Genomic DNA, 13,578 nt, shown 5'->3' with positions numbered 1-13,578 from the left:
TACTAACCAATAATATCAGGACATCTGGCAAGTGTGCGGTGCCGACACAGAGCTAACGTTAACTGATTTTTCGGTGGGGGGCAAAGGCTCAAACATGTATGTACGGTCTCACTCCCAGGAGGAAATAGGCGTCCTCTCCCTCGTCTTCCTCGAGGGGGAACGCTTCCCTGTTCTGGTAATGTGGTAGATGAAGGGGGAGGGGGGGGGGGGGGGGTAATGTTAGTCCTCCACAACTGAATGGAGGCTAGCGCGGCTAGCATCCAACTCATCACTGCCAGACTCCATTCATATTTAATTTTGGTTTTGCTTTCTTCTGATGCACCCAGTTTTCAACGGTCCAATGAAACTCCTCAAACGCTATGTCCCACCTCTCTAGTGGCCTGTAGTTTCCAATCAATTTTCTCTCAGTCTATGGTCCTGCTCTGGTCCCGCTTACAGTCAATGTTTCACTCGGGAATTGCACTCGAAATGCCATTTCAGCTCGATTTTAAGACTGGCTACATCCTATTCTCTATGCCTTCTATCATTCTGGGAATTTGGGGAAAACAATCTGTAACCTACTTTAGTGGTTCTAGTAGACTGCTATGCTATGAAAATGATATAATAATATTATATAGCACTTTTTGAAGCAAATGTTGCAAAGTGCTTCACACAACCAAAAAGCCTATCCTAAAATAATATCAGTCTATAGAAATGTGGCCAAATTCATATTCAAACAAAACACATCTAAGTTGATTAAATAACTGTGCCAGCTTTGTGCAATCAGCTAATCAAGCAACCAATCAATTGCCCGAAACCAAGAAGTAGCCTAATCAAAACCAAACAGGCTCGAATGAAATACATGAGACCACAGAACTATGGGCTGAAGACCAGTGTGGGTGAAATAACACAGGATGCAGATTCATATTAAGTAGCATGGCCCAAAGCATCAATGAAAGACACTGTTGGGAAATATAATTTTCAAGCTCATTTGTTTTATATTGAGTTAATGGGACACAAAGAATTAGAATTCAAATTAGGGATGGGACCGATCCGATCCAATATCGGTATCGGGTGCCGATACTGACATAATTCACGAATCGGATGAGAATCGAATTTATTTTTATTTATTTTTCAATTCCAGCGCAGGCCGCACGCTGGCCCTAATTTGCCCATGTATAATAGTATCCTTCTTTGCCTTGTATATTTTCTTAATTTTGTCTGCTTTTTGCAAGGTATATAAAAAAAATCTTTAATTGGCCAAATCTTTGCCTATACTGTATATTCAAGAAAAATATCGGTATCGGAATAATATCGGTATCGGCAAATATCCAAATTCAGGTATCGGAATACTGGATGCGATGGTGGATCAGTGGTGGATGAGTCTTGGTCCTCTGGTCAGTCGGGGTGCTCTGCTGGTGAAGCTCCTCGCTGTCAGGTGAAAAGAAGCTGCTGGCAACTGCATGTGTATCGGAGATAGCATTTGCTAGTCTACAACTCACTCTCCCCAGATCGGCAGAGGGGGTGGAGCAACGGCCGGGGACAGCAGGGGGAATTGGCCAAGTACAATTGGGGAGAAAAGCTGAAAAAAACACGACACAACTGATGCAGCATTTGCATGTATATCTCTCATTTGTGTGTGTATCCCTTTAAGACCGCGAACCGTGTGACGCGGTTCGCGGTCTTAAAATACATACACAAATGCTGCATCGGGTATCAATGGGTTAAGAACTGCACTAGGCAGCAAGAGACAGAGGACTGAGATTTTCCCACAACACCCCTGGACATGCCTTTGAAAGGAACTGTTCGGCTGTGTGACCTGGCTCCACAAATCATCTGCTGAAATGACGCCGGAGCTCATTGACCGTCACAGCACACTGGAATGATTTGCTGGCGCCCTCCGTGCACCCTGCTACTGCCATCTCTTTTGATGATTCCTTAAAAAATCCCTTCAGCACATCAATGGGAGGACGCGTCTTGATTGCTTCGCAGTGGAGAGGGGTTGTGACTCATCAATTCATATCTATTAGAATGCAGAATTAGAATTTTTTATTTTCGTGTCTAGTCATTTGCATGAACCATCCATTATGGGATTATTCAGACACACCATCATTATTATTATTATTATTATCATGAATAATTCATTATTATTTGTATGTTATTTGTTATTTATTAGAATGCAGATATCTGGAAACCATTCTGCTCCTGTTCATTTGATCGATTTGAAATGTGTTCAGCCAAACATAAATTTGGTGTCATAGAAGGCAGCAGCCCGTTCATTATGGACACATTTTCCAGGGACGAGCTTTCTGTCTCACACATGGCTCTTGCATCAGCCAGGTTAGCGTGGAGGTGGTGAGGGGAATGCTAAACATAACTGTAAACACTGGATGACCAAACCAATGCACGCTAGTGCTTTGCTTACCGTTGGTGCAACTGTCATTAACAAATACATGCATCCACTTCAATGCTGCTAAATGTTCCCTCACAACATGATGGACATCATATAAGCTTCATGCATTTGTAATTATACTCAGAAAAGACAGCGATTTGAATGATAAAGACTTATGAATACAGCATGAGACCTCAGGGAGAGGAGCCATTTTCATTCACTCAATGACTACTGAAGGCAACTGGAGGATGTACTATTGAATGCGTACCACACCCACACACACACACACACACACACACACACACACACACACACACACACACACACACACAGTATAGTATATACTGTATATATATGGTAATTTTGATACTATAGCATTCTAAACAGAATCCATAACAGACACATTTTCTGTGTGAGATGTAAGTCCTTGTGCAACGATACTACTCTGACTATATTGTACTATTACTAGCATTTGATGGCTTAAGGTAAAAGATCTTCACATGCAGCTGCTTCATATCAGCCTAAATGCCAGCGTGTCGTCAGTAACACTGCGCTGTGAGAGAAAATGTCAGTCCATCTTATTTTGGTGAAGGACACAGAGGTAAAAAAGAAAAGAAAAAAAAAGACCCTTATCTCCACGCTGTGTTTTCATGTACGATAGTGGGCATCCAAAAGCAACATTTTGATGGAGAGAAGAGACGTATCAGCTGCTGTGCGGCACAGCAGAAGCCTGGACTGTTTTGTAAAACGCAGATGAAGTCAGATCACTTGTATTGTGCTCATCTGACAGGCGGATATTATCTATCCCTCTGTGGCTGTTTCAGAGTGACAATAATGGAGCTATCACCTACACACACACACACACACACACACACACACACAGTCACACACACACACACACACACACACACACACACAGTCACACACACAGAACAGAAATGTAGTGCTAGGTCTGTATGCTACAGACAGCGAGAGACGGACTATGAAAAGCATTCACTCCCCTTGACTTTTTGCACATTTTTCTTGCACTACAATGACAGCACACATTTTTTGGTCTAAAATCTACTTTAACTTTATCTTCTCAAAGTAGAATGAACGTTCAATAATTTCAAGTTAAAGTGCGTCCTGGTAGCTCACCTGGTAGCTCACCTGGTAGCACGCATACCATGAAGGCTCGGCCCCTCGCGCGGCCGACCCGGGTTTACCTGTACACTACCCAGACCCCCGTGCCTTCACTGTATGAGAGTGCAGATGAGCAGATGTTGCGTTAAGGATACCGAGCTGGGAGGTGTTGCTGGCTCTCTGCGTGGAGAAGAAGAGCTGAAGGTGTTTGAGCAGCAGCGTCAGATCCTGCTCAGCATCTTCTCTGAGGAGCTTCAGGTAGCTGCCGTACCTGCAGACAAGACAGACACACACACATGCTCTGTATCTCACTGCTCTAGTGTTGGGCAAGTTCCTCAGGAGGTGTAATTAGTTACTTATTACTGATTACACCTTTACAAATAAATTAAATGACTTATTACTTGGTATCAAAAGTAATTTGTTACATTACTCATTACTTTACTATATCCCCCCCCCCCCATTCTGAAAAGGTGATGTACAACCTGGTTAGCCAGCTCCTTTTAGAACTGAATCCACTTTATTGGAACAATAATTAACCTTAGAGGAGGAGTCAACAATCAGCCAAACTGCATACTTTTTATTTATTCGCCTACATAAGTGCAATAACATGAAAAGATAATAGGCATAGCAATATTATGCAATATGATATACTATACAATGAGGGCATACAATAATATTTTATTATGTTCATCTCACTTTTGTATTTACCAATGTTTAATAGCCTAGTATCCCGACATACTGTGTTATTCAATACCAGTGTTGGGCAAGTTACTTTCAAAATGTAATATACTACATAATATTACTAGTTACCGTACTTTCATTTATAATAATAATAATAATAATAGCTTAGATTTATATAGCGCCTTTCAAGGAACCCAAGGCGCTTCACAGAGCACAAGATGATGAACACACATAGATGACAACAAAGAACAACAAAGAACAGAAAAGACTAGTTGTGGAAGGCTGTGTTGAACAGGTGAGTTTTGAGTAGAGTTTTGAAGGTAGCCAGTGATGCGGCATTGCGGATTTCGGCTGGGAGAGAGTTCCAAAGGGTGGGGGCAGCCACGCTGAAGGCTCTGGCCCCAAAGGTCCGCAGGCGGGAGTGGGGGATGGAGAGGAGACCCGAGTTGGAGGACCTCAGGTTTCGGGACGGGGTGTAGGGTTGCAGGAGGTCAGACAGGTACTGGGGGGCGAGGGCGTGGAGGGATTTGTAGGTGAGGAGATGGATCTTATACAGGATACGGGACTTGACCGGGAGCCAGTGGAGGTGGATGAGGGTGGGAGTGATGTGCTGCCAGGGTTTGGTGCGGGTCAGAACCCTGGCAGCTGAGTTCTGTACATATTGGAGCCTGTCCAGGGTTTTGTTGGGAACCCCGAACAGGACTCCGTTACAGTAGTCCAGGCGGGAGGTGATGAAGGCGTGTATGAGGGTTTCAGCGACGGAATCAGAGAGTGATGGCCGGAGTTACTTTGTTATTTGTTATTTGAAAGTAATAAGTTACTTTACAATATTACTGTCTGTGTAGAGTAACTCGTTACTTATTACACTACTATTGAATCAATACTATTCTGACCCGATTAACTGGTGTGTTAGGTAAGACTATTTTATGATTTGTTTATCCATCAGAGGTCTACCTGCTATTTAAGTTGCAACAGGACTTGCATTCAGTTGTTAGAGGTCAAACAGATTCCAAGATTATTTTGAGATAGATGTTTCTCTAACATGCTGTTGGATTTAAGTGTGTAAATTCGGACCTGTAAATCTTTGCGTATACCAGAGATGCTCCTTTTTAAGTCATTTTTTGCAAGTCCAAGTCAAGTCTCAATTCTTTGAACTCAAGTCCAAGTCAAGTCTCAAGTCTTTGAGGGGCAAGTCCAAGTCAAGTCTCAAGTCTTTGGTCACAAGTCCAAGTCAAGTCTCAAGTCTCTTATGGATGAGCGTTCTATCATCTGCTGCATGCCGTCTGCTTAGAACACTGCATAGCTAAAACTAAGGAATTCAAAGCATGTACTGTATTATCCTCACTCCTTTATCTATTAGCATACAGTATCAGCATTGATTGGATGACATCAGTATAGATTTCCTTAATGTCAATGCACCCAAAAAATTAAATACAAAAATATAGATTGTTCACAAGTCCCAAAAGTCTTTGAGGACGAGTCTCAAGTCATCTCAAGTCACTGTGAGTGAGACTTACATGTAAGTGCAACTCAAGTCCAAGTCCCAAGTCCAAGTCCCCATCTCTGGCGTATACCTGTGTGCTGCTGACTTGTTGCAATTATTTCTTGTAGTGGGAGCACGGGGGCGGGCCTTCGTGGCTATCTGTGCCTAGAGGCCTTTTTGTCTCATAATCCGCCTATGACTAGCTGTCATCTTGGATATAACCTGCTCAGAGAAGCTGCTGTCATCCTGGATATAACCTGCTCAGAGAAGCTGCTGTCATCCTGGATATAACCTGCTCAGAGAAGCTGCTGTCATCCTGGATATAACCTGCTCAGAGAAGCTGCTGTCATCCTGGATATAACCTGCTCAGAGAAGCTGCAGTAATGAGCCTGGTTTTATTCCCATGCAAATACCCTGCGGTGCTCATCAACATGATATTGAGTTTGGTTTTGGTAGTGTGAATACGACCAAAACAACAACTCAATAAATCTGAGATAAGGCGAGTCCCGATTCACTTTTTTATCCTATAGGACACGGCGCTCTGTGGACGATGCTTATGCATTAGTATGCACAAAAACGCAAACATGGCACTTATCAGTGTCTTTTTATGGACGCTCTAAAACTTTTCCGGTGAAAAGCTCCCTTCGGGGGAGCTGTAGAGAATAGCGATATGTAATGTAGCCTTCGGGGGAGCTGTAGAGAATTGTGATATGTAATGCAGCAGCGGCCGGGTGTCATTAAGAGAAGAAACGAGCAACGTGAGGACAGTAAAGGCAACACTGAAGGCTCCGCTTATGGCAGAAATACAGTAAAACATGGACCAATCAAAAGGCACGATGCATCATGTAATAACATCATTAGGGTCAGAACGCAACAGCAGAAGAACACTAATAGACCTCAGCCAGGGGGGTGGAGCTACACCTCAGCCAGGGGGGTGGAGCTACACCTCAGCCAGGGGGGTGGAGCTACACCTCAGCCAGGGGGGTGGAGCTACACCTCAGCCAGGGGGGTGGAGCTACACCTCAGCCAGGGGGGTGGAGCTACACCTCAGCCAGGGGTGGAGCTCCCATTCGAAGAAGGAATAGCCGGATTGCTCAGAGGGCAAAGGCGGTCTCAGGGAGTCGAATATAAGATTGTTCAATCCTGTTTATTGTTAGTGCTTAGCTAGACTTGTATTATTATTATGATTATTATTTTTCCATTCCCCCGCCCCAGATTTTTTCCAATTTTATCCCCAAATGTACTTGGCCAATTTCCCCCCCCTGCTGCCGCGGTCGCTGCTCCACCCTCTGCCGATCTGGGGAGAGCCGTAGACTAGCACCATGCTTCCTCCGACACATGCGCAGTTGCCAGCCGCTTCTTTTCCCCTGACAGCGGGGAGGTTCACCGACAGGACGCAGCAAGTGGAAGGATCATGCTATTCCCACCAGTTCCCTTCCGCCCCGACCAGGGCGTTCCCAGACATGCAGACTGTCTCTATAGGTCTCTCTCCTCTTCGACAATTTGTCCCTGTGTGATGGTTGAGCGTCTCGTGGTGCAAACTCGATCGCTCTTTGATTCTGAGGGAATGACACCAACACCTGATGTTTTTACAGTTGCAGTTTTAGATAGTTGGAACATCTTCTGCTGCTTCTGCTGCTACCAGACTCCTGTAGCTACTGGCACTATCTTAACACTGTCAACATCTCTGTGGGAATAAGACAAATACACCAGCAGACAACAGAATGGGCCCAGAAGGATTAGGCTGGATTGTGGTGAGTCTGCACTGGGAAGCTTCTACCTCCCCAGCTTGCTGCTGTAAGCAGGAAATGTTCTGCGTCAGCACGCCGGATTAAATGTGAGTTGTAGAGAAACACTGGCGTACCTGAGACAGGTGTGGATTCCCAGCTGTTGAATAGATGGCAGGGAAACACTCTTCACACTCCTCTCCTCTGCTGAAAAAAAAACAAAAGCCAATTAAAGAGTCAGTTGGTGGGCTCTGCCGCTGTGCATTGAGGACTGTTAGGACTGTTAGGAACCTTGGGGTTATATTTGACAGCGCTTTTAAATTCGACAAGCAGATCAACTCAGTAGTAAAAAACAGCTTTTACCACCTCAGGCTGCTGGCCAAGACAAAGGCCTACCTCTCCCAGGCAAACCTGGAGAGGGTGATCCACGCCTTCGTCACCACACGAATCGACTACTGCAACGCACTTTATGTGGGGATTGACCAGTCGTTGCTCTGCCGCCTACAGCTCGTTCAGAACGCGGCTGCACGCCTCCTTACGAGGACAAGAAAGCATGAGCATATCACCCCAGTCTTGTCCTCGCTCCACTGGCTGCCTGTGCGCTTTCGCATTGATTTTAAATTATCCCTGACTGTTTTTAAAGCCCTCAACGGCATGGCCCCTCCCTACATTTCCGAGCTGCTGCACCGCCACACCCCCTCCAGAGCCCTTAGATCGGCTGATCTATCGTTGCTGGTGGTGCCCAGAACCAAACTGAAAACTAGGGGGGACAGAGCCTTTGCGGCAGCTGCTCCAAAACTTTGGAACAGTCTCCCCTTACACGTTCGTGCTGCCCAGACCCTGGAGGGTTTTATTTCGTTGAAGCTCGGCTCCCACCTATTGCCATCTCTGCGTGGTACACGCTATCGAATGCTCTTACCTTTTATTACTTTAAAAGTGTCCTTTCCAACCATCCATTAGACCGTTGACAGGATGCAGACTGGACCCTTGGAAAATCCGGGGCGATCCTGACGGTCTCATGGTCTCCCATCCAATAGCAGGAGTAGAGGCGGGCACAAGCCCTCACGCCTGGAATTGGACCGGGAAAACACCACTCTTACCTGCATTCGGCCAAGGACAGACGTGTGAATTATTGCTCCAGATTAGCGTTAGCTTGCCCGACCACTTTCACTTCAACTGCTCCCCGTACATCGGCGTAGCGGACGGGAACCTCGGTCGTTGATTTTCCGGTCTGGAAGGTTACCTTCGCCTGGGCGGTGAAAGTTGGAGGCGAGCGACAAAGCTAAGTGTTTTTTTCACGTGTCGGCGGCTTTTAAGAACAAGCCGGTCCGAGTGTCGTTGTATGCTTGCTAATTGAATTGCTCTGTCTAAGCTAACCTCACGTAGAGATAACTCTCCGCTACTAGCGTCACGTGTTTCGTAGCTTAGTCTCGTTCTTGTGTTGGTTACAGGTATTAGTCGGCACCACTGCCGACTGGCTTGCTAGAGTTAAGACCCGCTAAAATAGCCTGCCGCCTACGCGCGCTCGGTCTGCCACGTTCAGTGGTTTGTGTTAACTCGCTTGCTTCAGTGTTACCCACAAGGCGATAAAGAAGAGGATACATTAACGTTAACGTTGTTCGCCTGTCACTACCGCGTGTTCTAACAGGATGGCTAGTGTTAACAAGGCGAAGCGCTGTGCGGACAAGTGTGGCGCGTGGCTATCAGCCAAGGACTCGCACACGCTGTGTGTTGAATGCCTGGGACAGGCCCACGCAGATAGCTGCCTCGGAGATCCGGAGTTTTGCCTCGCCTGTACTGAGATGCCTCGTAGCACTCAAAAATACAGGGCAGACTTCTTCAGAGGCCACGCTGGCGGCGTTGCTGCTGCAGCTGAGCCCAGCCAGAGTCAGACTACCTCTGGGCCTGCTACCTCCGACACCCCGCTGCCTCTCGGACAGCAGCACGTTGACAACTCTCGGGAGGGCTCCCAGCACAGCTCCCAGGAGAGCTCCCCACGTGCTTCTCGTTTGGGTTCACAGCACGGCCACAAGGAGGGTTCCCAGCAGTGCTCCCAGGTGAGCTCCCCACGTGCGTCTCGTTGGGGTTCACAGCATGGCCACAAGGAGGGTTCCCAGCAGCGCTGCCCGCTGAAGCGCCCAAGGCAAGATGCGCGGGGTTCCCGGTCGGGTTCGCAGCACAGCTACCAAAGAAAAAAGGTAGGTTCCCAACAGTGCTCCCCGCCGAAGCGCCCGCGGCATGACGCGCGAATTTCCCAACGCGGTTCTCGGTCGGGTTCACAGCACAGCTGCCAGGTAGGTTCCCAGCGTGACTTCCCGCCGGGATCACGGCAGTGCGAGCAGTATACCCGGCACAGTTTCCCAGCGGGTTCACAGCACAAGACGGGTTCCCAGCGCGGTCCCCACCTGCGTTCCCCACATGGTTCCCGCTGTTCCCTGCCCCCCTCCCCCAGGTCGGGTGAAGGTGCGGCTAACTCCCGTGTCTCGGAATGGGCTCGCCTTTCCGCCAAGATGGCCGGAGGCGGGGGACCCTGGGATGACTTCCTCGAGATCCACCCAAAACGGGATGATGAGGCCTCCCTGCTGGCCGGCCCGGGTAACCCAGAAAGGGCTCACCCCGGGGGGCTCCCCCCTCCTGACGACATCTCCTCTGAGATCTACCAGAGGGAGTTCAGGGAGGTCGTGGCCAGGGCTGTTTCCGCCCTCGACTGGGACTGGCCTACGCCCCCTACCGTCGAGAAGGACATGTTCACCGCCTCCCACTTCCGCGCCGTTGAGACGCCGCTACGGGGCAGCCTGCCCTTCTGCCCCGACGTGCAGCGTAGGGTTCAGCGATCCTGGACCAAACCCTACTCCTCTGAGGCCCCCATCCGACGCTTTAAGTGCTGGTCTAGCGTCGTGGAAGGGGCCCAATCAGGCTATGAACATCCCCCCCCACTGGAGAAGGCGGTGGCGGACCACCTGCTCCCAGGCCAGAAGAAGGAAGGGAAGCCCTTGCTCCCCTCCCCAGCCTGCAGGGAGACTGCTTCGCTCCTGGAAAAGTCCTATCTGGCGGCAGGCCAGGCGGCCTCCATGGCCAACACCATGGCCTTCCTGCTTAAGTATCATTGCTTCCTGGTAGACCAGGTCCAAGCAGCCCCCGAGCCTGAAATGTTCACTGAGCTACACCGGGTCTCCGACTACGTCTTCAAGATGCTGGAGTGTGTGTCGGAGGACTCAGGGAGGGTCATGGGATCTTCGGTGGCCGCCTTGCGTCACCTCTGGCTGCAGCTCACCAGCCTGCGTGGCCATGAGAGGACGGACCTCCTCAACGCGCCCGTTTGCCCTACCGGGCTCTTCGGTTCAATGGCGGACCTCGCCAGCAGGGCCCAGAGGCGGCGTGAGGACACGGAGGCGGTCGGCAGAGTCCTGCCGCGCAAGACCGGGGCGACCCATCACACAGCGAGGCCACCCCCTGCCCGAGGTCGTTCGACGACGACCCGCGGCAGCCCTGCACGCCGTCCACGGGACAGGCAACCCCAGGGGTGGTCCGGTCCCCCAGCCAACGCAGACAGGAACAGCTCGAATGCCCCAAGGAACGCGGGGCCAACACCTCCCCAGCCAGCCTGGACTGGCGCGGGTCGAGGAAGCCGTGCCCGCCGCAGCAGGGGCTCCCGCCGTAACCCTGACAAGTCGGCCACCGCGACCGGGCCCCGAGGCCCGGCGCGTACCTAGCGGTCCCCCGGGGGGGGGAGGGGCAGCCTCCACGCTGCCAGGACCTGGCGTCCCACAGTGTTGTCGAGCGCCGAAGAGAGCCTTGCTCAGTACGTGTCCCTTGCCAGCGAAAGCTGCGAGGTGCTCGGAGGGCACCTCACCATCTGCAGGCCCCCCTGCTATTCCCCCCCCACAGCTGTCGTCGCACCAGCCGGGCAACGACCTCCTGCGGCCTCCGGGATGCAGCCCCCCCGGGCTGGTCCTGCTGGGGCCGCACACCACGGGCGACGACTCGCCGCGGCCTCCGGGACGCAGCTCCTATGGGCTGGTCCTGCCGGGGCTGCACGCCATGCTGCCACGGCCTCCGGGACGCACCCCCCCTGGGGACGTCCTGCTGGGGCCGTGTGCCGTGGCGCCTCAGGATCATGTGCCAAGGGTAACCCCGACACAGGGCACCAGACCTGCCCTGGCAAACAGCCTCCCCCTGTGGAAGAGGCTGTGCAGACCCACACCGTGGGTGCTGCGAACGCTGGAGAAGGGCTACGCGCTGCAGTTCGCGGCCCCCCCGCCGGCTTTCACGGGCATCCCTGTCTCAGACCTGGCGGATGCGGACTCCATGGCTGTCCTCGGCGAGGAAGTCTCCTCGCTTCTGGCAAAGGGCGCGATACGGCCCGTGCCGGACAAGGACAGGCAGTCCGGGTTCTACCACAGGTACTTCCTGGTGCCCAAGAAGGACGGGTCCTTACGGCCCATCCTCGACCTCAGGCGGCTAAACCCCCTGCTCAGGAAGCTTCCCTTCCGCATGTTGACGCTCCCCACACTGTTCAGAGCGATCAGACCCGGGGACTTCTTCACGTCAGTCGACCTAAAGGACGCCTTCTTCCACGTTTCCATCGTGGAAAGGCACAGGAGGTACCTCCGGTTCTCCTTTCAGGGAGTCTCCTACGAGTACTGCGTACTCCCCTTCGGCCTGTCTCTAAGTCCCAGAACTTTCACAGTCTGCGTCAACACAGCGCTGGCTCCCCTCCGAGAGATGGGGATCCGCGTTTACGTCTACCTCGACGACGCCCTGATAGCGGCGAGCTCGAGCGAGATGGTGTCCGCACACACAGCGGAGACTCGGCGTCACGCACGCACGATCTCCGTTCACCAGTGCTCCGTGCTACTGGGCCTTATGGCCGCGGCGACCGCGGCAATTCCTCTGGGGCTGCTGCACATGCGCCCCTTCCAAAGGTGGTTCCTCGGTCATCGCTTGGACCCAGCGATACATCGGTCCCGCGTCCTTACGCTGTTGGACCGCGCTCGCCAAGCCTTGGAAGTGTGGACGGACCGCTGTTGGCTCTCAGAGGGCGCCAGACTGGGTCCGGTCCCACTCAGGCGAGTGATTCGGACCGACGCCTCCCTTTGGGGCTGGGGCGCGGTCTTCGAAGGCCAGGCTGCAAACGGGCGATGGCAAGCCCAACAGCTTCGCCACATAAACATACTAGAGCTGGAGGCAGTTCGCCTCGCTCTTTGGCACTTCCAACATCAGATCATGGGCCACCATGTACTGATACGGTCGGACAACACCGCGACAGTGGCGTACATCAACCGCCAGGGCGGTGTCCGGTCGCTGGCTCTGAACCAGCTGGCTACGGTCATCCACGAGTGGGCCCGTCTCCACCTGCTGTCCCTGTCGGCGGCACACATTCGGGGCCACCTCAACCTGGGAGCGGACCTGCTATCGCGGGGCAACCCGCGCAATTCAGAATGGGTTCTCCACCCACAGGTGGTGGAGCAGATCTGGGCCAGGTTCGGGCAAGCCAGCGTCGATCTCTTCGCCTCGCGGCTCGCACACCATTGCCCCCAGTGGTTTTCCATCCTCGCGGACGATCCACCGTTGGGCCACGACGCGCTGGCGCACGTCTGGCCGAGGGCGGCCCTCTATGCGTTCCCCCCAATCGCACTGATTCCCCAGGTGCTGGCCAGGGTGAGACAGCAAGGGCTACAGCTCATTCTGGTAGCCCCGCACTGGCCGTCGCAGGTCTGGTTTGCGGATCTGATCACTCTGACGAGAGGTCCTCCGTGGCTGCTGCCGCGTCGGAAGGACCTGCTGTCGCAGGCGGGCGGAGAGATACTCCACCCATCCCCACACAAGTGGAAGCTGGCCGCTTGGTCCCTGAACGGGAACGGTTGCTAGCCCAGGGCCTGCCTGCGAACGTCGTGCAAACCATACAGAGTGCTAGAGCCACCTCGACTCGCACTCAGTACACCTACAAGTGGCGGTCCTTCTCACGCTGGTGCGCAGAAAGGAACCTGGACCCGGTGACCTGCGACGTTCGGCCCATTCTCTGCTTCCTCCAGGGTCTGTACGAAGCGGGCCAGTCGCCGCAGTCCCTTAAGGTTTATGTGGCCGCCATCTCGGCCTGCCACATGGACATCGAGGGCAAGACAGTGGGAGGCCTGTCTTTGGTCTCTCGTTTCATGACGGGTGTGCGCAAGCTTCGCCCCCAGACAAGGAAC

The 13,578-nt window shown here is 52.0% G+C and overlaps 1 protein-coding gene across 1 annotated transcript in view; it reads right to left on the bottom strand.

The window, feature by feature from the left end:
- Positions 1–13,578, bottom strand: part of tbc1d32 (TBC1 domain family, member 32) — a gene marked incomplete at its 5' end in the record, with an annotated part of 133,210 nt that overhangs the window by 22,656 nt on the left and 96,976 nt on the right. Inside the window, 2 exons of the mRNA XM_083642929.1 lie at positions 3,649–3,764; positions 7,522–7,591. Of these exons, the coding sequence (XP_083499055.1) occupies positions 3,649–3,764; positions 7,522–7,591 (186 nt within the window). The remainder of the gene's footprint in view (positions 1–3,648; positions 3,765–7,521; positions 7,592–13,578) is intronic.

This window comes from Poromitra crassiceps (genome assembly GCF_964638095.1).
Source record: "Poromitra crassiceps genome assembly, chromosome: 9".
NCBI classification, from domain to species: domain Eukaryota; kingdom Metazoa; phylum Chordata; class Actinopteri; order Beryciformes; family Melamphaidae; genus Poromitra; species Poromitra crassiceps.
Note: the sequence above shows the minus strand (reverse complement) of the source record. Positions and strands in the feature narration are given on the sequence as shown.